At 41.8% G+C, this 26,070-nt stretch overlaps 1 protein-coding gene across 1 annotated transcript in view; it reads left to right on the forward strand.

Annotated features, from left to right (window-relative positions):
* Window positions 1-26,070, forward strand: part of syt14a (synaptotagmin XIVa) — a 60,288-nt gene that overhangs the window by 17,481 nt on the left and 16,737 nt on the right. Inside the window, exons 2-3 of the mRNA XM_036573529.1 lie at window positions 2,992-3,141; window positions 13,237-13,461. Of these exons, the coding sequence (XP_036429422.1) occupies window positions 3,045-3,141; window positions 13,237-13,461 (322 nt within the window). The 5' untranslated portion in view covers window positions 2,992-3,044. The remainder of the gene's footprint in view (window positions 1-2,991; window positions 3,142-13,236; window positions 13,462-26,070) is intronic.

Consider the following 26,070-nt stretch of genomic DNA (forward strand, 5'->3'; position numbering starts at 1 on the left):
TGAATTTTCTTGCTTTGTTTTTTTGTTTTTGTTTGTGCCCCAACAATGCGATGTGCTGTAAGGATATAATGGAAAAAAAAGTTTATATGTACTTGTGATTATGGTTTTGAATCAAAGTTAGAGAAGAGAAGGTGAACGTGCTCAATATAATCGATGCAGCTGAATCACCACCATCAGACTGCACTGCATGTTTACACCCCTGTTTTAGTTCAGCTGATCGGTTTTCATTCAGTTAATAAAGAAAAATCCACAGGCAGTGGTGCTTCAGTGAAGACCTGGTTTAAAAGCCCGATTTATTTTAAAATTAGCAGTGAGTCACAGAAGTCTCACACATGCCTGACTGACTTTAAAAAAAGTAGAAGAAATTAGAAGAAAAAACAAGTATAATGTAGCTGGAATGGCGGCTCGTCTCCCGCTGCTTCTGAAATGTCAGATCTCATCGCCTGGTGTTTGTAGGAGGGTGTCGTGTAGTGAGAGGAGCTTCATGACTGCGGATCACCTGGAGGAGATCTTATCTAACACACACACACACACTCACACACACACACACTCACACACACACACACACACTCACACACACAGTGTGTAACAAATTCAGTGTCAAAAACTGAAAAGAGTGAGTGAAACAGTGTATGAACGTGTATAACTGTATGACCAGTTTGCTCCTCACTCTCTTCTGAGTGTCTCTCATTTAATGTCTTTTCCTGAAATCACTGTCAATGATCAAAACTAGGCACCTGGCCGGCCGTTCCAGTGGTATGAGCAACATACCCTCATGGATTTGGCCTCTCCATGTCCCTTTAAGGGCATCCTCTCTCTCTCTCTCTCTCTCTCTCGCCCTCACTCTCTCTCTCTCTCTCTCTCCTCTCTCTCTCTCGCCCTCACTCTCTCTCTCTCTCTCTCTCTCTCTCTCTCTCACCCTCGCTCACTCTCTCTCTCTCACCCTCACTCTCGCTCTCTCTCTCTCTCTCTCTCTCTCTCTCTCTCTCTCTCTCGCCCTCGCTCACTCTCTCTCTCATCTCTCTCTCTCTCTCTCTCGCCCTCGCCCTCGCCCTCGCTCTCGCTCTCTCAGGTGTTGTTAGCTTAATACCTTAAACTTCAGAGAGCGGAAATGGGTTTTAACCTTTGACCCTGCTGGTCGTAGGCAGTGATGGCAGAGCTGCTGTGTGGGGAGGACAGACAGAGAGGATGATGGGATTGTCGTGTCTCTGAGCTCAGAATAACACTCTCAATGATTCTCTCTCTCACACACACACACACACACACTCACACACACACACACACTCACAGTTACACATCCAGATCAGTTGTGGAGTTACACACCATCTGTCTGTGCCACACTGTGTGTGTGTGTGTGTGTGTGTGTGTGTGTGTGTGTGTGTGTGTGTGTGTGACCCTTCCTCTGAACTGCAGTCCGTAATAAAATATTTTTTAAAAATGTAAAAAGTGTTCAGACCATAAGATTAACAAGGATTCTGTTCTGATCTAAACTCAAGGCATTAATAGAGATAGTAATAAGCTAAATATATAAACATATACAAAATCATTATTTATAGGGTACTTTCTTATGGAAGATGTCTGTCCCAAAAACTAACATTTAAATTTATGCTTGGGAAAATAATACTTAATTTTTTATTTTCAATTTTTTTACATTTTTGAATTTTTGATTTAAAGTGAAGTTGAAAGATTTAAATTTATCATGAGTTTTATTTTTAATTTAAAAACGTCTTTCATAAAATTGCTGTCCTACGTTTTCATGTCACTACCGAAACACAGAGACTTTTAGTATGTAGGTGGAGTGTAATTTTAGCCACGCCCCTGCATTTTAGAGCAGGAAGCGAGGCCTCATGGCCACATGGTGAGCGGTCAGATCCCATTGTTTTGAAGTAAATGTGTCCCAAAGTCTGAAAATCAGTGTGGAACATTAAGAATTGTTACTACTGAAACACAGATTTTCTACGGTTAACTAACGTTTTTGTGTTATAATAAAAATATGATGATTTTCTGTGTGAACATGATGATTTTTTTTTATGTATGTATGTATTTATGTTTAAATATCTATATATTTTTCCGTACCAAAACAAGCTCGTCAGTGCAGTCCTTCTTTTTAAGACTGTACCAAGTTGTTGATTTGGCCCCTCCTAAAGTTTCTGCTCTTTCTGTTTGTTTTGTGTTTTCAGCCTAATGGTGCCCCATGAACAGCTACAAATACATATTCAACATTTGTGATGATGTAACGAGGGAACAGGCCACACCTGGCCACGAAACTGTTCATCAGTCAGTTATAATTACGTTTGAGCCTGTGAAAGTGGAGGGACTGTGTAAAAACAGAACAGGTCTGTAATTCGTAGCTGTAGTATTTTGGTTAAAGCCGAAAGTCTACACTTCATCTTGACTGCTTCATTTCAGATCCGTCGTGGTGGTTTACAGAGGCATAATTACAAAAATGTTACTGTCCAAATACTTATGGACCTGACTGTATCGTTGGTCCTCAAGATTAAGAAGCCATGGTTTAGGTTTAGGTTTCATGCAGCTCTAAGGCTGCAACTGTTCCGTAACTGGAGGATCTGTTATTGGAGTTATCGGCTGATTCAGTTCCGCTGCACCGTCGGCGTCATTCACAGCTCCGTCTTTTCAGCAGCTGATTTGTTGAGCAGCTAAACAGTCCTGTTCTTACTGCAGTCCTTTAATCGTGCTGTGGGTTTATGTATTTATATGTATGAAGGGAGGCTCAGTCTGTTTACTGTAACTGAGGGAGTCTGTCAGTGTTTTCCTCAACAGGAACTTCCCCTCAGGCTGACTCACTCATTTCATCACAGAGACCAGAAAAGTTTAATTTAGTTTTCACTATTTTATCATAACGTAATTGTTGTCATTGTAGCTTTTATAGACTGTCCTGGCTTGTGTCACTGAATATCTCTCTCTCTCTCTCTCTCTCTCTCTCTCTCTCTCTCTCTCTCTCTCTCTCTCTCTCTCTCTCTCTCTCTGCAGTTTCTCCTGAAGCTCTTGGGTTCCTTTCTGCCGTCGGAGTTTTTGTCTTTCTTATGATCCTCATTTTTCTGTACCTCAATAACAAGCTGTCCATCGAGAACGCTGCTCCACGGCCACACGAGCACTACAGGAAGGGCAAGGACCTGCCAGGTGAGCGAGAGGGAGACAGCAGTCTGTTTCCTGGTTGCTGAGGGGCAAGAGGGGTAAAACTATGTTAAACAGTGGCTGTTTACATGCAGAGATTTTCACCCATCCTATCGAATTCATTTCGATTATAGATTAAGGCCAGAAATATACTCAACACAAGTACACAGACGCAAAGGACAACGGCCAACCTTCTGTACAGACTCAGTGTGTTCTTATGGTACTGTCACAGTTAAAACAGTCGATACTCAAGGGGGCGATAGAGGACCAAAAAAGAACAAAGTCTACTGTTTATCCAGTAGGGCTGCAACAAACAACTAATTTGATAGTTGAATAATCTGTCGATTACTGAAACGAATAATCGATTATTTGGATTATGAATCACTACATTACCAAATAACTCTTATGTAGCTATTAGCTTTTAAATGTAGCTTGAGGTTGTATTTTGCATTTGATAACTAACAATGAAGACAATATAGGTGAACAACTTTATTTAAAAATTCACTGCTTTGTTATATTTTATTGTTGCTATTTTGCACATTCTTGATTTTAAATTTTCACAGGAAAAACATGGAATGGTTGGGAAAGTGGTTGGAATCGTTTGTGGCAAACTTGTTCTCTATGAACAATTAAATTTGAACGATTTTGTGTAAACGTTTAATTTCAGCGGTAACCCTTTTGTCCAGCTGCCCTGTATGTTCGCTGGGAATTACCTCCTGTTTGGAGCCGAACATTCGTGGAGAACGGAAAACTGTTAGTAATCGCTCTCCTGTGTTCGCCGAATTTGAACGCACCAGTGGCCTCGATGTTAAGACAGCAATGCAGTGTTTAAAACTGTAAACGTTATCTGGAAAGTGAACAGAGTTGCTGTGAATAATAGTTACTTGCTTCTCTGTTCCAACTCCATTAACGATTCCAGAGAGCAGTATTTCAAAATAGATGTTACAGCTCAGCTCAGAACATAAAGTAGGACGGCTTCGGCTTTAATATTAGCTAACTAGCTCGCTAGCACAACTATCGCCGCGTCCCAAACTACACACTTCTGTACTTCACACACTACACTAATGAGTGCACTTCTAATGGTATTTGTGCTATTTTTACACACTACTTAGTGAGCTAGTATGCGGTTTGGGACGCGACGTATCTTACCGAGGTAAATCTTAATCCAGTGAGGCGACGTGTTTCCTCTTCAGATGCTCCAACATGGAGGCTGTGCTCCCATAGCCAGCTGAGGTCGGCTTACCAACAGCACAACTGCTAACCTTTTTTCTGAGTTTAGCATGAAATGCTCCCTCGCTTTAAGGATTTTGTTCTTAAACTGACATTGCGCTTTTGTCAGCTCATAATGACGTCACGAAATAATGGACTGTTAAATTAGTTGCCAACTAATTTGGTCATCGATTTTAGTCGACTAATAATCGTTGCACTCCTATTATCCAGCAGCCTTTAACAGCTATACATTACCTGAAAATAAGGTCCAGCATCTCTCTTTATCTCAGCAATCCACTGGCGACGGCTGTCTGGGTTACTCGATGGAAAGACAAGCCATGATCACATTCACGTCTTCGATAAGTGTGCCACCCGAGCGTCACTGCCTCATCTTGCTTTCCTGCTGCTCCGTACGAAATTCCTCCCACCACAGCCTCGATTTCATACATACATACATACATCATCTAAACCGCTTATCCTACTGGGTCGCGGTGGGGTGCTGGAGCCTATCCCAGCTGTCATTGGGCGGAAGGCAGGATACACCCTGGACAGGTCGCCAGTCCATCGCAGGGCAGACAGACAGACATACACAGTCACACACTCACTCACACCTAGGGGCAATTTTAGCACGTCCAATCGGCCTGACTGCATGTTTTTGGACTGTGGGAGGAAACCGGAGTACCCGGAGGAAACCCACGCAGACACGGGGAGAACAGGCAAACTCCACACAGAAACGACCCTGGTCGCCCGGCCGGGAATCGAACCCAGGCCATTCTTGCTGTGAGGCAACAGCGCTACCCACTGCGCCACCGTGCCGCCCCAGCCTCGATTTCGTGCATGAAAATTTTTAAAATGCAGACCGGCATGATATTAAAGCGCATAGCAGCTCTTTTCAGTTCACAGCACTGTCAGCTGTGTTAACCTTTATTGAAACAACGCAAAACCTGCATCACTACCTGTGTACAGAATAGAGCTCTGCAGAGTTAACACGTACGCATACATCTGCAAAGGCGTCGTTCACGTCTGGGTATCAGAATCTGTACTACTGACTGAAGCCCTATTCAGACAGGATAGTTTGTCCATGGGAAGGTGGGGTCAAGCATGTTTACCACAGGACGTCTGTAATGTGTATGAGTGATTCTGACTCCAGAAAGGAAAAAAATGATGTTAAAACATTTAATTTAGCCTTTATTTGTTTACCCTAACCATTTACCTCGCTGTCTTAAGTGAATGCATGAATCATTAGCATCGCCATTAGCTTGGGAATTTACAACAGTCAGCTACGCCGCAAAAAATCAAACTTTTCTCTGTAATTTTTACGTGTTCTGAGTTGTACAGATGAGAGGACAGTAACTTTACTTACCGGCTTGATTGTAGTCACGGAAGTCAGCTTCTTATTCGCCAGTTTCTTGTTCACTGTTAAAAAACGAGAGGTCAGCTCAACCTAAAATGATATAGTAACTGATTACATGGCTTTTCTTGAGTTCACACAACTCAAACTTCTCAGCTGAGTCAAAAGTCTTCTTAATTTTTTAGTTCTGCATCTCAGTTCGGTAAATAAAATGCAATTATTATGATTATTATATTCAACTTTCCCACCAGCCAGGACTCTTTCCATCATACAGTCCTGCCATACATTTCTCCTCTTGCGTACACACTTACTGTGGCTGTGGCATCACTGGGGCTCAAACTCACAACCTCCTGTTGGGGTGATGGTTCAGTCCACTGCACCACTCAGAAACACATGAAGCAACTCAGACTTTGTGTCTACAAATGTTTAAAACACTGGAGAGAATATTTGCTGTTTTAACTTCAAAGCATGGCATCGTCTCATGTGGTGCAGCTGTCTAATAATTCATCCCAACATCAGGAGGTTGTGAGTTTGAATCCCAGCAATGCCACAGCTGTCTCTATCTAGAAGCCCACAGAGGAAAATATGCCAGATGGGACTGTGTGATAGAAAGAGCGCCAGCTAGTGGGGAAACGCAAATTCAGTTTGGTTTATCTAATTGAGATGCAGACAGATGTAGAAAGAGTAGCTGGGAGAACTTTTGACTCAACTCAGACGTTCGAGTTGTGCGAACTCAACTTGAGTCGACTCAAGAAAAGCCATGTTATCAGTTACTACATCATTTTAAGTTGAGCTGACCTCTCATTTTTTACAGTGTTCGAATTTTCCTGTTCCACCTTCATTGCCTCAATAGTTTGATTCTGGTGCCTCGGGTGTTACAATAATAACTGGTGCCGCACAATTTAAGGTGGAACGGGAAAATTCAAACAAGAATCTGACTTCAGCTTCATCAGAAAACAGAAGGAAACGTTTCTTCGAACCTCCACACTTACGAAACTCCTTTTCCACAGACCGTGAGTTTTTACCAACATGTCGATTCGCATGGGATTAAAATATCCTGGGGTTATTTCTACAGCTCGTTTTAGTGAAGGTAAAAAGTGCTGAAATCTCTCCTGGCGCACTCGGTAAAGATGACTGACATGGAGCATTCGGACGAGACTAAAATAACTGAGAAACATCGGTAATGATTACATTACCCATCTCCTCATGTAAAACTAGTTCCATCCAAATAGGGCTTAACTGAGTGTAATTACAGTAACTGAGACCTGTTAGAGGCTCCTGGGGAACAGCTAAGACAGGACAAGGTGGGGCCAAACTTATCAAGCCCTGCCAATTAACCTGTCAGTCAAAGGCTGCTTGTGATTGATTGGTTGGAATAGATAGCTCTTGCCAGTGCCAGCGCCAGTGCCAAGAGCAGTCTGAGTTTGAATGGAGGAGCATCACATAACACTCCAGTGTCGAATCTGAAATGCATCCAAACCCACACACACTCGTGCGCGCACACACACACACACACACACACACACACACACACACACACACACACACACATAGTCCTTCAGCCTGGCCCACATTCACTCAGGAACACCTACATAAACCCTGCAGACAGGTCGCTCCAGCCTGTAGCTCCTCGCTGCCCACACACAGTGTTATGTAACTATACATAGCATTAGCATTGCATAACACAGCTTCATTTCCGTGCATCAGGTCATTTGAATATAACAGTAATCTCAGGATGGTATTCTGGGTGGCATGACTAGGCAGCTACGCTGTTTGTTTCCGATCTTACAAGCAAAACGATCGTTAATCAAAATATCCATGGAACTGTCAACAGCAGAAATGTACAGTTGTGTGCAGATGTTTGGGCGAGATCGATCGACTGAGTGAAAAGAAGTTAGAATCCTCTACAGGAAACGCACTTCTGCACATTTCAATATACAATTACTGTGTATTAGTTCATTTAACCCCTAAAATGGCTAAGGATTATTATTATTACACACTTATATAACCTAAGAGTAGCTCAGCCAGTTTGCATTGAAGTCTGTAGTAACTGTAGTTACTAAATATAAAGCCTTAATGTAATAAAACATACACCAATCAGGCATAACATTCTGACCACCTCCTTGTTTCTACGCTCATTGTCCATTTATAGGTGCACTTTGTAGTTCTACAGTTACAGACTGTAGTCCATCTGTTTCTCTGATACTTCGTTAGCCCCCTTTTACCCTGTTCTTCAGTGGTCAGGACCCCCATGGACCCTCACAGAGCAGGTACTATAAGGGTGGTGGATCATTCTCAGCACTGCAGTAACGCTGACGTGGTGGTGGTGTGTTAGTGTGTGTTGTGCTGATACGAGTGGATCAGACACAGCAGTGCTGCTGGAGTTACTGCCTGACTCATGCAGACCTGGAGTTTACCCATCATCTGATTATTGAGCATGAAAACACACTGAACCAGTTACTGCCACAATCAGATTTTCTGTAGTTATCAGATTATTAAGTGTAAACACACTGAACCAGTTACTGCCACAATCTGATTTTCTGCAGTTATCAGATTAAGTGTTACTGCTGGCCGTAAACACTGCAGTTTACATTAAGTTGTAATTTCATCTGAATTATTTCTGAGAAACTGTGTGGGACGTGAAGACTCTAAACTTTCAATGTGTTTGTAAGTAGAAGAGAAGATGTTTTATTATAATTTGAATCTGATAAACTTTGTATACAGTCCTGTTTTGCAGAAAAAAAACAAGCATTTACTTTTTTGCTGATTTTGTTGCTGAAACGGAAGTGCAGATTCAAACCTGTTGAAACAGAATACAAATGTAAATTCACTGTATATCTAAGTAATCAATTACTTAAGTTATTTATGTACGTTTAAACAGAATTGCAGTGTGACAGTAATAACATACAGATACAGAGTCTGAAAGCGATCGTGGCTTCATCTTTCAGGATCAGGCTTTACATTTAAGAATGTGTTCCCTTCCATAGTGAGTTTATTATGATATGACATTATAATAGAGATATAGTAAATGATCAGATCGTAACACACACACAGTCTTTTTTATGTGTTCAACAGAAGCAGAAATATGAACGATGAACGGGGCTGTTTTTATAGTGAAATCAGTGAAGTATATTTATGAATTTGACGTTGATGAGATCGTGCAGTCACACTTTAGATTTGCTCTGATTACTTCTTGTCTGGTTTGCCACTCCAGGTTGTAAAGCTTAAATCAGATTTATTTTTCTGCTTCACCTGATTGGATTTGCGCTGCTGGATGAGCTTAGACGTTTGCGTAAACACAGCTGGGGTAGGAGTTTTTTTATTAATGTTCACAGTTGAAGGTGAAGATCAGCACCTGCACCTGCTGAAAACTGACTGATTTAAGGAGGATGTTTTTAACATCCCCGCTCACAGCAGTTCTCATACAAATAGGTTAGAAGCGTTACTGCTTATGTGCTTATCTAATGGCTGATTACTGAAATTACCTCTATATTTTACTAATTTAGACATCATTGCTGTCCAAAACGTGCATCTCGAAAGTGGTCATTTATGGGAGAAAGCATAAACATTCTTAACTTTTAATTAGTGACGTTGGGTCTTTTGGATTCTTGACCGAAACCCAAAACTCAAGACATGCTCTAGTGCTGGGCGATATGACCTCAAATCAGTATCAAGATTAATTGAATGTTTTACCTCGATAACGATTAATGAACACTTATTTTGTTTTTGTTTTTGTTTGTTATTTTTGCCCTCATAGTTTACTGACAAGGTTTGTACTGTAAATATGTTCTGCATATCTTAATGTAAATCGTCTCAACAGCCAGATTGGAATTCACGTGGCTTTTACTTCAATCCAACTCGACATTCATCATAATCTCGCGCTGCTGAGACTCATAAACATTTGGGGTGATATTTCTGTACAAATATTAGAAGAGACTCATCTAAAACCCGTGTTTGAAGAGATTCTGAAAGAAATGGCCGGACACAGCCGTAGGAGAACGAGGCTGCAGCGTCAAAGAACAGTTAAAAAGTCTGGAAGTAAAGTTTAAAGAATCCGAGGACGCGAACCAAAGATTCGGGTCAGTTTAGGAGCTGATCTGTTATAGTATAATAATGCTGATGATGCTTCAGCGACGATAGTAGCCATGTTGGGAAAGAAAACTGAGGACTAGAGGACTAATTTAATGTTAAACGGCTTCCGGAATAATGTTAAATACTGAAAGTTGCAAAATCATGAAAATATTAGACTTCATGGTTTCCTAAAGGCATTAAGCTGAATTCCGGAGCACTTCTGCTGTAATGAGGTGTGTAAAGCGTGTGGGCGTGGCTGTGGAATACAAAGTTTCTCCAGAAGGGGGCGCTATTAGCACACAAATCATTTAGTCTTCATCATTTAGAGATGAAACAGCCATGAACCCCGTATTCTATATAGTAGCAAAAAGTGGTGTTCTGTTGTTACAAGCTTGACATTATAAGCAATAGACAAGGGCAGAACCCTTTTTAGTGCTATATAGAACCCTTTTCAAAAAGGTACTATCTAGAACCATATACAGCACATTTCCATCAATCTGAAGAACCATTTTACCAGGCAAAGAACTCTTTAATCATGCAAATGGTTCTTTGAGTGTTAATGGTTCTAAATGGAGCATTTGTCTTTTCTAAAGAACCCGAAGAGTTTTCAAGAGTGTATGGAGAACATATTTAACATGCTGACGTTCACTAAAATCAGAGCCAAAAGTTGTAGAATTGTAAAGGCTCAGTGGCTTTGTGTGAGTTTTTTGGTACGTTATTCAAAATTCAATTTTTATTTTTATTTAGTGTTAAATTTGTGTGTAAAACTTTATGTAATATCTTTTATTTGTAATTCATAATTCTTAGTGAAGCCTCAGTGGGAACCCTAATTAAATGAAGCTTTCAGTTTCATCCAAAGCTGCACCTCGCCAGAAAAGGAACTCCCAAACACACTGCAGGTGACTCCTCCAGCTTTTTATCCTGCCAAAAAGGGATCCCGCTGTCCCTTTGCCCTTTGGCTTTGGAAAACTTCCAGTCCTGCACGCTGCCAAAATAACAGGACTCCCCACGAGGACAAGCCGTTTCCTGTGGTTAGAGTGGACCTTTACACGACAATGAGTGCCTGAAGATCTGCCTGAAACACCAGGCATTATTAATCCCTGATGACGAGAAAAATATGAAGCTGCATTTTTCTAACTCTCCAAGATGAGCTAATGAGAGCTTCAAAACCCAAGATTCCTCAAAACTGTTGAAGGTTCTGATTCTCATTCTCAGACTATCTGGCAGAACCTCTCAGAGGTAGTAAACAAATATGATGTACAGCAGTAAATCATACATAGTCCTTGGTATTCAAACTAAAGGTATCTTGTAAACAAGGTATTTGTAGGAGTACAACATAGATCAGATGGGATAAGACCAACGTGCAGATATGCAAAGATCCTAAGAATGAATATTAACCACAACCAATACTATTAATATCTGATGTAATCTTTCATAGGGATCTTTTCAAAGAGGAGAAGCCCACTAGCCGTCTGTAACTCGTCGAAAACATGGCGTTTTTCAGGAACCTTCAGAGCAGTCTTCCCTCCATGTCGTCCATTTTGAACACTGTATCAGAAAAAGTGGACGATATTGCATGCGCTCTGGGTGATGTGACGTTTACGGTCAGCGGAGAGATCGCAGAACAGGTTAATACGATCATCGACAAAGTCAAAGCTGAGGAGCTGGAGAGGCTCCGCAGGAAAGAGGCGGCGGAGAAGGAGGCTGCAGCCCAGGAGAGAGAGGCCTACATGAGCAGGATGGAATTCCAATCCCAGGTTTCGTCCAGCATAACCCGGGACCAAAAAGCCAACCTGGACAAGGCTGAAATCCAGCTCCAGGCTTCTTCTAGCCTAGTCCAGGACTCTGAAGCCTGTCTAGGGAAGGCCGAAATCCAGCCCCAGGCTTCTTCTAACCTAGTCCAGGACTCTGAAGCCTGTCTAGGGAAGGCTGAAATCCAGCCCCAGGCTTCTTCTAGCCTAGTCCAGGACTCTGAAGCCTGTCTAGGGAAGGCCGAAATCCAGCCCCAGGCTTCTTCTAGCCTAGTCCAGGACTCTGAAGCCTGTCTAGGGAAGGCCGAAATCCAGCCCCAGGCCTCTTCTAGCCTAGTCCAGGACTCTGAGGCTTATTTGTACAAGGCTGAAATCCAGTCTCAGGCTTCTTCTAGCCTAGTCCAGGACTCTGAGGCTTATTTGTACAAGGCTGAAATCCAGTCTCAGGCTTCATCCACCCTGGCCCAAGACTCTGAGGCCTACCTGACCAAAGCTGAAATCCAACCCAAAGCAGGCGTTACCCAGGACCCAAAAGCCAGCCTGGGCAAAGCTGAAACTGAGCCCCAGGCCTTGAACTGCCTAGCCCAGAACCCTGAGAACCCAGGCACGGCTCAAACCCAGGCTTCACCCAGCTTAGCCCAGGACCCAGAGGCCTACACCACAGACTACTGCACAGGTTCTGGTCTTTCTACAGAAACTTTCTCTACCGGCAGTGACCTCTCGCAAACACCGGACACTCTGAGAGAGAAGCAACAGCAAAGCAAAACCAGCACAGACTCGATCTCACAGCAGCAGAAATCTGAGCTCAAACCAAGACGTCAAACCGGACCGACTAAACATAAACGTCAGGATTCTCAGAGGAGCCAGAAAGGTGTTCTTGAGAAACTGAAGTCTTCTCTTCTCCTCCAGTCTTCCAGCAAACGAGACCGAAGTAAGCGAGAGAGGAGCAAAAAGAACAGCGGTAAAGGTGAGAAGCTGACGTTTCCCAGCTTCTTCTGTCTGGAGTGGATGGATGGTGATCTTTCTGTCAAAGTAGCTCGAACCTTGGGCTGCTGCTGTGTCATTTTCTTCTATGGAGACTTCTGGGGCACTTTGTTTCCCTCTTATCTTTCTGCTGCTTTTAAAAGACATGGTGCTGTCCTGCTTTCTCTTTCTGTTGGAATGTAAACCTGGATCATGTGCTGCAGTCCAGGTCTCTGCTGTAAATTCTTTTTTTCTCGTTTCAAAAATGATATTTAACTTTTCTATCATGAGGAGCTCGCATGGTTGGCTGTCGGGATTGTTTGTGTTCTAGCAGCTACCCCAGACGTTCATCTCCACGTCGCTCTCTGTTTCAAGCCTTTCTCCTCTATGTTTTCGTTTTAACATCATTGTAAAATATAATTTTATTTTTCCTCTTCTTTTGTACACTACTGTTTGTTTTTTGAAGTAAGAGCTTGACCAAATGCTAGTGTTACCACTGTGTGTGGAACCATTGCAAAGTGCTAATTGGCAGCTGTTCATTTTCAATGAAGAGAGAGAGTGTTGAGTGTGATGCTCGCTTTACCTTTTCAGAATCGCCTAAGATGCTTTTGAAAACCTAGCCATGTTCCTTTAAGGAGAACTTTAAGCACATTTGGTTGTGGTGGTTCTTCAGCAGCCTGATTTCTGATCTGTGCTGCCATCTAGTGGCCGTTGAGGTATCTTACATGCTGTTGTTATTCTCCCTCTCTCTGGCAGATAAGGGTTATGGGGAGGCGGATTTTCAGGCTTCGTCATCGGACAGCGATGATGAGGTGATGGGTCAGTACCAGGAGGCCGTGTCTCGTTCGCAGGGTCTCCGCGGCGGCTGCACAGGGGCCAGCATCCGCCAACATAAGGGCTATGGGTGGGACACACGGCAGAAATACTGCCCCCTAGCAGCCGAGTACGATGGCTACAGCAGCGAGGCCTCTGCTGAGGATGGTGAGTAAACTTGACTGTTGTAACGGGTTTTTGTTCATCCACATACACACGTGTAGACCACCACTAACAGCTCATACACACTGTGCTTATTCAGTCCATTTTTGACGCTTTGATTTGAAGAAATCTTCAATTGTATTACATAACTGTAGACTTAATTCATTCGCCAGAAAATAATAAAGTCATATCAAGAATACTTCACACTCATTGGCCACTTTATCAGGTACATCTACCGTATCCAGCTGTACGAAAGCATTTGGGTGTCCCTGGTCATCGTTTGTTGCTTTTCTAAGTGAAAATAACCTAATATACCATTTTCAGAACATACAATTACTGTTTTACCTCTTATTCTCCAGGGTATGTTTTGGTTTTTCCATCTGAATTTACACGCCCAAATCGTAAGGCAAATTATTCAGTAAATGCATCAAAAGTAAATGTTCTTTTTTTTTTTAAAAGTTCCCCTCAAATGAACAGAACGTGTGTTTTATGATCACACATATCGCTATATGCATATAATTTACTGCTGAAAGCCAAAAATCTTTGTATTATTTTGTAAATATAATTTTTACAGAGCAGATCACTGAAGAGACGCCGTCTGTTTATAGTTTATAGCCCAGATTTGTGGAAAAATGGGTCGACTTTCAGTAGAAAAAAAAAACTGTGAGTTCAGCTTCTTTTATCATAAGGGTTTAAAATTACATCACCCATCTATTTGACTGGACAGAAGACAGTTACAGCTCTCATACGACCCCCACCTTTAGAATGTAGCTTATGAAATATGAAAGTTGTGAAGAATATGACGAAGTGCAGTTTGGAACCACCGGTGGTCCCAAGGAGTTAAAAAGGTTTATTGCTGAATTTTATCATATTGGAGGAAAAAATAAAACATAAAATGTTGCCTGTGTAAACGTTATGGAACATTTTATGATTTATTATTTTTCCCCCAATATGTTAAACAAGCACACATTTCCAGACAAATGCTGTGTTATTCCCAGTGTAGTATGTTTTAACTTGTGTTCACTTAGGAAAGCAACAAAACGTGCAGTTTGACCAGGGGATGCTCAGACTTTTGTGCACGACTCTGGGTGCATTTTGTTGGTTTACAGTTACAGACTATTGCCTACAATCTATCTGCCCACTCCACTGTTCGTCAATGGAAAGAGACCACCATAGGACCACCGCAGATATTATTCACTGATTTGGTAGTGTGTAGTTTTGGTACGAGTGTATCAGACACAGCAGTGTTACTGTGATTATTTATTTATTCATTCGTTTGTTCATTTATTTATTTATTTATTTATTTATTTTTAAAATGTTTACATGTACTAGCTACTTATTGTCCTGCAGCTTATGAACACAGTTTCGTAGTAGTATTAATTCAGGAAGAAGTGTCTCAGATACAGAGGAATCTTTACACAAAGCCAAGATGCTGGGTGTCATTTCTGGGGAAACTGCAGACCTGATCACCTGAATAAATATGTCAGCAGTACAATCTCAGAGAGATGGCATTGATAATGTAACATTAGAAGCAGTGATAACATAATTATGGATAGAAATTAGGGAGATATACAAGTTGGCTATAAAGTTTGATGTTTAAACACCATGACGATGCTTTTCAGATATCTGATTTTAGCAGTATTGATAGATCATGGGGGGCAGTTGTAGGCTGGAGGTTAGGGAACCAGCCCTGTGACCGGAAGGTTGCTTGTTTGATCCCCTGAGCCGACAGTAAGTGATTGAAGGGCCCTTAACCAAGGCACCTAACCCCCAACTGCTCCCCGGGCACTGCGGATAGGGCTGCCCACTACTCCGGGCAAGTGTGCTCACTGCCCCTAGTGTGCGTGTTCACTAGTGTGTATGTGGTGTTTCACTGCACGTATGGGTCAAAATGCAGAGGTGAAATTTCCTCGTTGTGGGACTTAAAAGGTTTACTTATCTTAATAATATAACGTTCATAAAATAGCAGCGTCTCTAGACAAGCAGTTTCAGTCTGTTTACTTCCTTTATGTGTGTTTTCTAATGTGTAGATTTATGTATTTAATCTTTTGATCTTTTTAAGGACCTTAAAAAGTATTTGACATTTTTGCTATATTCACCCCCCCCAATGTCCACTTATGAATTATGTTTTGGTTTATGTAACAGTCATAATTCATTTTTTGCATGACCGTCTCTTTATCCCTGAGCATTTAGGCAGGCTGTTTTTGTTACTGTGCCTTTAAGACCGGTATATGTGAGGGATCTCTGTTCTGATTGGCTGTCCTGTGTTCAAAAAGTAGCCCAAACTGAAACACCCCACATAACGTCAGCCTCAGTGGGTGAAGCTAAACTGCTGAAGGCTGAAAAAGGTGGATTTATGTATTGGTTTTTATGACATCACAAATGTCACACAAACCAGGCTGTTAAGAGCAAGATAAACGTTCTGCTTCTCTGTTTCCATCCATTGATCTGTGTTTGCACTTAAATTCAAATCAAATGTAAAAAGAAAGTGAGGAAAGTTGGCTGTTTGTGTCATATGGGCCCTTTAAAGGGGAGCAGTTGTGCAGAACATTGTCTGCCATACCTGTGTCTACCACTAGATGGAGCTCAGAGCCCTTTCAGATATGTTCTCCTCAGTGCAGTTGACGTTTATCTTCATGCTTTTAATTTTCCTTATTGCCAAATAACAGAGAGAGAGAGAGAGAGAGAGAGTGTCTTATTTCACCGAAACATGGTTTTAATAAAAGAGCTTGTGTGGTTGATCTTCGGCAAACTGATGTCAGAGTGCAGTGAGTTTAGTTCAGGATAAAATACCAAAAATCTGACAGAGACACACACGCACACACACACACGCACACGCACGTTTGTCTTGCTATCTATATGAGGACATCCATAGGTTTCTATTGATTTTTGTGTTACTGTAGCTAAATAATACTACACCTAAAACTAACCTTAACCTCAGTGTTAAGGTTTTTCTGCTCTTTTAGTTTTCAAATAAAAACAGTAATTGTGGTGAAAACAACACATGCTCAAGTGAGGACCAGCAAAATATCCTCACTTGAGCAAAAATTTCATATAGTATATATATCGTAGTGAGGACATGGGGTCTTCACAAGTATAGCAATACAAGATACCACACACACACACTCACTCATGTGATGCCTCTTCACACACACTGCGCCGTTCTCCGTCTCTTCTCAGGCCGAGCTGCTGCGAGAGTTTGATCTGTTTTGGATTTAACAGATGAGCGAGCTCTTTGTAGAGGCTGCAGGCCGTGAGCTCGTGACCGAGGCGGTTTGGAGGAGGATAAACGTTCTGCTCTTCTGTTTCCATCCCTCCATCTGTTTCTGCACTTAAACAGAAGGAGAGGAGATAACTGCAGCAGTAAAAATGAAGGAGAGAGGATAAAGTTACTGCCGTAAACACCTGATTTAAACAGACTCACAGACGACCTCTATAAACACCCCAGACTGTTCGGTTATGGTGCTGCAGCTGTGGTAGAAGTAACGACAGTGACTGGATCACAGTGATAATAATGTATTGATTTATCGCCGTCCTCTACATATAAACACTGTAAACACCAGCTTTAGTCACACAGACACAGACTGACAGCCACATTTACATGCAGCCTAATAATCCTGTAATAATCCGACTAATAGCTCAATCGGAATAGAATACGTCCATGTAAACACCTCAGTCGGAATAGTCTAGTCCGATTGAGGCCATTCAGACTACAGTTCCTGTCCGATTGATCGAGGTGGGTAATCCTGTAAATGACCAGTTAAATAGGAGAATAATATCCGTGTAAACGCCTGTATCTGATTACATTCCCTATCGGAAAGTTTAAGTCCGTTCTGATCATGTTCGTCGGGTCATAGTGAAAGTTTATACCGTTCAACATGGCGGAGCAGAAACTGGTCTGCAGAGGAGACGAAGTTTACACTCTGATCTTTAAAAGACGGCGGTGGGACGGACGTCCAGCTTATGTGTCTCAGAACACGACGTCTTCCTCTCGGCCTTCTTTAATAAGGACATGTGAAGGACGTTTTCCTGAGTCTGACATCATTTCAAAGCAATTAAAAACACAAGCACTGCTCACTGCTGCTCATCTCACTCTGACTGGACTCACGTGATGCTGGTTGTCATGGTAACGTCTACACTAAGTGGTTCTCTACACATGCACGTAATTTTGGATCGGATTACTTGTAGCGAGCATGTAAACGGAGATTTTTCCATCAGATTGTTGAGTAGAGTGAGATATAAACACCTCAGTCTGTAATCTGAATGTATTTATTTGGATTGGCAGAAGTCTTTGCAAACACAGTCAGTGTGTCTGTGGAATGTCCTGCTCTGTGTGTAGAGAGAGTTTCGTGCTCTGTTCCTGCGCTGCAGAGCTCTAGAGGCCGTCGCCTCCGGCCGTCTGTATAATAGATGAGTCGACTGCTGTTCACGCACAGACGCTCAGAGATGCGGCTGCAGTGGTTTGGGGTTCAGTAGTGAGGAAATGAAGCTGGATGACAGCACTGCGTGTGAGCACAACAGTCTGAGATTAAACACCTCTCTCTCTCCCTCTCCCTCTCTCTCTCTCTCTCTCTCTCTCTCTCGCTCTCTCTCTCTCTCGCGCTCTCTCTCTCTCTCTCTCTCTCTCTCTCTCTCTCTCTCTCTCAGACCGTCATCTTTCACTTCATTTCTCTGTTCTTCATTTTTGTGTGTGAAGTCACTGAGGAGATCTCTGCCGATGCTGATGCTGAATCCCTTTGTTGCCATGGTGATCTTAGACATCTTACACATTAGTGATTTGTAGACTGAGTCTCTCTCTTTCTGTTTCTTTCTCTTGTTTTCTGTCTTTTCTCTCAGGTTTTTTGTCTTTCTTTCTTTATATCCCTTTCTCTCTTCTCACTCTCAGTTTTTCTTTCGTTCTCCTTTAGTTTTTTTCTCTTATTTTCTCTCTTTATATCTTTCTCTCTCTCTAAATATGTGTGTGTGTGTGTGTGTGTGTGTGTGTGTGTGTGTATATGTCTGAAGAAACTCACACATAGACCTCCACCCCCCCCCACCCCCCCACCCCGCCACCACCCTGTTCATTGACAGTCTTTCTGTCAGAATGACACTCTCTTGTCTGTCAGGTGTGTGTCGCGTGGCTCCGAGCGACAAGTGTTGTTGACGGCTCCAGAACACACTGACACACACACACACACACACACACTTCTGCTTAATGCGTTGAGGTTTAAAAGCTGCACTATGTACTGTGTGTGTGTGTGTGTGTGTGTGTGTGTGTGTGTGTGTGTGGGGTGTATGTGAATGTGTGAGGTCTGATCATAAAAACTGTTCTGATGTTTGATGTGATGTGAAAATATCATTAAGGTCTTAAAACAAAGCGTTCGGCAGTTCAAACAGCTTAAAAAAGCCTATTGATTGGAGAATAAAGGTCTGTATTTTGGGTCACACTACAGAGAGAGTGAAGCTGTGGCAGCTCTCAGATCAGCTGTGTAGTGCGTTCAAGTTCAGTCCAGCCTGTGCTCTGTGTGTTTTTCCAAACGAAGAGCTCCATTTGGCTCTTCGCAGCTTCGCCTCCGTAATTCTTCACCATCATCTCTACAATATCGTGCCACCCAGACTGCAAAACAGCCCGATTTGAATGAATTGTTTTTGGGATGTCACAGCGCATTTCTGCGTGTTTCAGCATGGGCTGCTTTGTGAATGAGGGACAGCACAGGGCAGCCAATCAGAGCAGTGCTTATTTACATATATCAGTCTTAAAGGCACAGTAACAAAAACAGCCTGTTTAAAGCTGGAGGAGGTGATTTTTGTAGAAACCAGGAAGTGTCAGCTAGTTTTTGAGAGAATCCAACTGAAAAAATCCCATCCTCTACTTTCAGCACCTCCTTCCAAAGCCACTCCCACAAAACGTATGAACACACACACACACACACACACACACACACACACACACACACGCCTACGAACACATACACAGACAGATTACATTCAGGAGAAACGTAGCTAGCTAGCTTACACCCAGTGGTACCTGAGTTAAAGTAGAGACACCCAAGGTAAAATATTACTCCAGTAAAAGTAGAAGTTCCTCCCTTTAGACCTCCACTTGAGTAAAAGTACAAAGGTATTTGCCTTCAAATGTACTTAAGTATCAAAAGTAAAAGTACTGAAAGATTAATTAACTTAATGCAACTTAGTTACAAGTTTAAGTTTAATAAAAACTTTAAACTCAGATTCACAAATGATTTTTCCTTCACTAAACTGCATCTGTAGGTCTCTGTTCATAAACATAAACTAGACAAAACTAATTTACTATAAAATGAAATCGTGTTTGTATAAATTCAGAATAAAGACACGTCAGTCACAACTGCATATGAGTACATATTTCTATATTGTGGTCTGTTTACACAAAGTTAGGTTAGTTCATCATTTATGTTGAACAGACTCTCCCAAAATTTTACGCTGCTGCACTGATGTTGAACCGTGTGCTGCACTGGGTCGGTATGACCAACAGGTCAAAACAAGCTCAAAACAAAGTGACCGCTGTGCCCTGATTGGTGTTTTTGCTTTGTGCTTCTTTCATTTTGACATGTTACGTTTTTATACACACACAAACCGAAAGGAGCGACAGATTTCTCATAATGTAGAGGAGTAAAAAGTGAGATATCTGACTTTGAAATGTAGTGGAGTGAAAGTAAAAAGTCGCCCGAAATGGAAAGACTTCAGTAAAGTACAGATACACAAAAAACTACTTAAGTACAGTAATGAATTACATTTACTTCGTTACTGTTCACCACTGCTTATACCTACAGCTTAGTTAACATTAGCATCTGACTAATACGTAATGTAGTTACATAAAAAGCTACACCAGCTACATAATTCAGATAAATAACAAATTCCCCCACAAAAACAAAACAAACAATATAATTACCAGTCCAACAGAAAAACAGCAGCCTTGGCGTCGCTTTCCAGGCCTTTCAGCTCCCTCAGGTTTCGCTATTGAAAGCCACACCAGTGGTCACTCTGGTTTGACCTCTTGCTTCGTACAACCTGTTTATTCAAGGTTATTTATTATGGTGATGTTCAAGGCCCTTTCTTCTATTTTCTGTCCTTCTTTCTTTCTTTAGCACTGCAAGCTGCTGTAGGTACCTGTTTAACTTTCTGTGCTGTTCTTGTGAACCGAGCTCGCCACCTATCAGCTGTGTGTGTAGAGCTGTACGATGAATTCCACACATGTGCAGACAAGTCCAGATAAATGATTGGGTGGTGTTTTTACAGTCCTGTGGTCTACAGTCCACAGATAACGATTTTTTCTTTATATTTTCAGTGCATTTGATTTATTGATTGCTATCAGAACGTAAAGAACACTTCAGGAAATACAACAAAAGTGTTTCTAAAATAAATCACCCACTCCGCCTTAAATTCACAGGGATAAAGGGTGGCTGAAAAATGGTCAGGTAAAAATTAAATATGACCTCAGGGAAAATCAACGTCCAAGAAAATTAGAGCTCTTTTGTGTACATTAATAAAATTACATTTTATTTCATGTGATTTTGGATCATTTCTGTTGGCCTATTCAACATAAAAGTCTCACAGGATGTACAAGGCAGCTGGCGTTTTCAAACAGCATAAGAAATACCACAAAAACAGACTCTAATGAGGTTTTGATGTGACAGTGATGATACTCTGGTTTTCAAACAAGTGATTGTGCCCTCAGTGTGAGTCTGAACTGCTTTTGACCCAGAAAACCAGAGTAAGATAATGTAGCTGGGGGTGATGTGTTAGATGTGCAAACTGATGGATCTTCACTCCGATTCTGAAAGAAAGCAACAGCCCCAATTAGAGAGAGAGAGAGAGAGAGGGTACACTCGATCGCCCCCGCCTCACACTAACACAGCCTTGGGTTGAAAACAGAGGCAGATCTTTGATCAAAGGCAAGTCTCGACAGTGATTGAGACCAAGAGAATCTCTCTCTCTCTCTCTCTCCCTCTCTCTCTCTCTCTCTCTCTCTCCCCCTCTCTCTCTCTCTCTCTCTCTCTCTCTCTCTCTCCTTCTTTCTTTTTTAATTTATTTCTCCCTTTTTTCTGCGAGCCAGTGTAATTTAGCACTGCTCTGTGTTTAAGCCGTTTGGCAGAGCTGTATCGGAGGACAGCGGAGCTGCAGCTAATGAATATTTCTGTAATCAGTTAATCAATTATCAGCTATTATTTGATGAATCACAGCCTATTGCACCTTCTTCTCTTCCTCTCCCTCTGCTGTTCTGTCTGTGTACATCTTTTGAAAATATGTTTTACTGTCATAAATAGCAGAGGGAGTTCGGTAGGTTGGGTAACACCTTTATTTGCATAATCCAGTTTAGATGCTTTGTAGATACTTAATTAACTTTCATATTACATACAAATAAATATCGGATAATTGATCATCATTTTCTTTAACTCTAAACCTGCTCTAATTCTAACCTTAACCCTAACCTCAACATTAAACCTGGCCCAAATCCTAACCCTAACCCCACCACTGTTTAGTTTCAACAGATAGTTAGTTAACATTTTGAACTTCTGTAGATCATCTACAGCGGACTATAGTGGACCATCCAAATAAAGTGAGACTGTAGGTTGTTCACGCCGGATAAGTGAGGTAAAGTAAAGATAAGTAACGAAGGCTGCCTCTTCAGATGAGCTAATGCTAACGCTAACCGGTACAGAATCTGATGCTGAGGAGGACTTGTCGTCTTCTATGCAAGGTTATTTCTCCTCAGTGTGTGATGTGCCAACATGTTATTTGTCAGAGAAATTTAGTTTCACTGTTTCTAGAGCACCTGTCCAGGGTGTATCCTGCCTTCCGCCCAATGACAGCTGGGATAGGCTCCAGCACCCCACCGCGACCCAGAAGGACAAGCAGTTTAGAGGGTGTGTGTGTGTGTGTGTGTGTATTTCTAGAGCAGCTACATCGGCTAGAGTAGTTAGTGAAAAAGCCTAGTTAGCAAAAAGCATCTGCATTCGTTTTCAGGCATTTGTGTATTATAGTAGCGTAGTGTAACTATAAATCGCTGCTGTCGGAAGAAAACTTTGTATCTCCATTTTTGTTGTTTTTTAGTTTTTGACATAATCTGAAAATGCCTGTTGTTCTTTACATTGTATGTAAATTTCATGAAGGACCAAAGCAAATGACCCAGAGTGACTTGGAAAAAGTCTGGTTCCATTGAGTTACATTCAAAGTGAAGTTACCATTTTGGAGATAAGAGGTTTCGTTTCGACAGCAGCGATTATACGTTTATTAATATGAGCAACAGTGACATTTTACAGCCCTGTTAAAACGTGTAAGAGCTGAGTTGTTAGCTTGATTAATTTCTCCATATTCCTGTAATGAGACATACATACATACGTCATCTAAACCGCTTATCCTTCTGGGTCGCGGTGGGGTGCTGGTGCCTATCCCAGCTGTCATTGGGTGGAAGGCAGGATACACCCTGGACAGGTCGCCAGTCCATCGCAGGGCAGACAGACAGACAGACAGACATATACAATCACACACACATTCACACCTAGGGGCAATTCAGCATGTCCAATCAGCCTGACTGCATGTCTTTGGACCGTGGGAGGAAACCGGAGTACCCGGAGGAAACCCACGCAGACACGGGGAGAACAGGCAAACTCCACACAGAGAGGACCCTGGCCCTTCTTGCTGTGAGGCGACAGCGCTACCCACTGCACCACCGTGCTGTAATGAGACATAAACACCTGAAAAATGATTTCAGTTTTTTTAACCTGGCATCTCAAATGGTTCACAGAGTTCACGAGTACTCGTGCGCATCCCTCGAACCAAGCAGTTTTACTTTTATGCTGCAATGACACAATAGAAGCTATACCCCCCCCCTGCATTTCCTGTTGCATGAATGTATGAATATTATACACATTATAAACCAAAAAAAAAGGTTCTTCAGTGGTTCTTTAGTAAAGACGGTGGTTCCGCATAGAACCATGAACACTCAAATAACCATTTGCATGCTTAAAGGGTTCTTTGCATTGTGAAATTGTTCTTCAGATTGATGGTGTGTTGTATATGGTTCTTTTTCGATTGTTTGAGCAAGGCCATTTTGGTTCCCTAAAGAACCATGTTTGGTAAAGAGATTTGCAGGTGCAAGGAACCTTCACATAAATGTTTACCAATGTACCAATCATTACCAATGTAATGATTCCTTCTAGAACCTTTTACATTATGTGTAGGTTCTTTAAGCTTGTAATCTCATTTACAAAAATAGTTCCCCAAAGATAAAAAAGGTTCTTTGGGGGACCAAAAGTAGTTCTTCTAGGGCATCATGCAAAGAACTCTTTTGGCGTAGTTGAGTGTAGTTAAGTTTCGGATTGTTTTTAAATGTGATTTTATAACGTTATAATACATTTTGTTACTAAAATACTTCAAAATACAAATTTAAATGGTAAATAAAAATTTATTAAGTTATATGTGAGTATAAAGATATAAAGATATGTCAGTTCTGTCATAGACACAGGTGATGAGGTAAGGTTAGCTATCTATCAGGCTAAATCAAGCATCCTAACGGGCTGCCCTTTGGCCTGCAGGCCTCAATTTGGGCAACCTGTTATACCGTCTTATGGAGCCCTTTTACTTTTTGGCAAATAATAAATAAATCAGTGACTAATTGACTTTTTTTACTAATGGCTGCAGCTTTACTGCTTAGTGCGCTGATTATCTGATGCTAAAAGAACAGAGAACATTTTTCATCAACAATCTGAAAGAATATATTAATGAGAAACAGAAGTCAGTGGACGCAGCGGTCACACGCTTCTCCATGACGATGACAGCGTAGATTTTATTCACCATTTTACAATCCGAGTCAGAAGAGAAGAGAAGAGAACAAAAAGGAAGAGAGAGCAGAGACTGTAGTGGAGGGCGAGCAGATGTAATGGAGACCAGATGACATTTAATGTATGAGGTCACTAAACATGCCTTCATCCTGATCCGCAGCGCCGTGTTACCATGGCAACAACCTTTTTTTCTGGTGGCGAGCGCGTTTAAAAGCCGACGTTTCTCATGAACGTTGTTCCATCGCTCTGACTGTGTGAAACGCTCTCCGAGGATTTGGCCATATTTACGGCAGTTTATGGACGTGAATGATGTCATTTAATAAGGCCACCCAGAGACTGTATTACTTCATAATTTCCAAGTTATGTAATTCTCCATCTCCGATGTTAATTGCTTTTATGAACGGTTGCTTATGTTCTTTCCATAACAGCTGCTGCTGCTGCGAAAGGTCCTGTTTGCCTTTATGGCTTTGGCTGAGTCGCTCAGGAAGGGCAGAAATTCAACCAGAAGCACAGAATAAAGCAGCCCAGCGCTGCTTATGCGGTTTCCCAGCTCAGCCGGCCTTGTTTTGAATTCATTTCACATCCAGATTAGAGGCGCGTTCTTTCACATTCAGACCTGTGGGAGTGAAGACGCGCGTCGACTGACAATACACACCTTTCTCATTTCACACATTAGAGTTATCACGCGTTTCCTCTGTGTTTGGGATCCTGTGGAGCTCAGACCCTCTTTAAAACCAAGCTTAACCCTCTATTGCACGATGTTGCCTCAGGGCAACAAACTCATTTCCCTCACTTTACAATAACATTATACATATTTAAAATCAATGATAGGGTTAACAATAAAGGGAAGAGTTTGAGTACGTCAGAAAAAAAAACGTGGTCATACAATTCTTTAAACCTCTTTTTATACATTGAGTATCAATTTTTTTGTCATGAGTTTTTGCAGAAATATGTTTGTTGCCTAGAAGCAACACTGTGCGACAGTGGAATGGATTTAGCCAGTCACAAGCCAGGTCTCACCACTTCAGGGAATATGGCTCTATATCATTTCTTCCCATTTTTGCACAATGTTGCCTTAAAGCAACACTCCAAAAGGACCCTCGCACACATTTTTTATTATTATTATTATTATTATTATTGTTATTTTAGGGCAGCACGGTGGCGCAGTGGGTAGCGCTGTCGCCTCACAGCAAGAATGGCCTGGGTTCGATTCCCGACCAGGGTCCTCTCTGTGTGGAGTTTGCCTGTTCTCCCCGTGTCTGCGTGGGTTTCCTCCGGGTACTCCGGTTTCCTCCCACAGTCCAAAAACATGCAGTCAGGCCGATTGGACATGCTAAAATTGCCCCTAGGTGTGAGTGTGTGTATGAATGTGTATGTCTGTCTGTCTGCCCTGCGATGGACTGGCGACCTGTCCAGGGTGTATCCTGCCTTCCGCCCAATGACAGCTGGGATAGGCTCCAGCACCCCACCGTGACCCAGAAGGATAAGCGGTTTAGATGACGTATGTATGTATGTATTTTTAATGTTTTTGAATTTAATAATCAGGTCCAGAAAAGTTTTTTTTTTTTTTGTTTTTTTTTAATTGCTCTCATAATGTGTGCAGTAGAGGGGTAACATGGCTTTCAGCATCCCCAGCTATGAAACATGATTAAGTGTTATGGGTTTCCATAAGCTTTGGTTGTCTGATTGGTGTTCAGGGCTCTAAACTGGGCATAGGTGCTGGGTTCTCTACCACTAGTTATATAGCGACGTTATAGACCAAAGCAGTGAAACTGAAGTTAATGTACAGTTTAAGCTTGGATGATGAATTTAGACA

The sequence above is a fragment of the Colossoma macropomum genome, unplaced genomic scaffold (genome assembly GCF_904425465.1).
Source record: "Colossoma macropomum unplaced genomic scaffold, Colossoma_macropomum, whole genome shotgun sequence".
Lineage (NCBI taxonomy): Eukaryota > Metazoa > Chordata > Actinopteri > Characiformes > Serrasalmidae > Colossoma > Colossoma macropomum.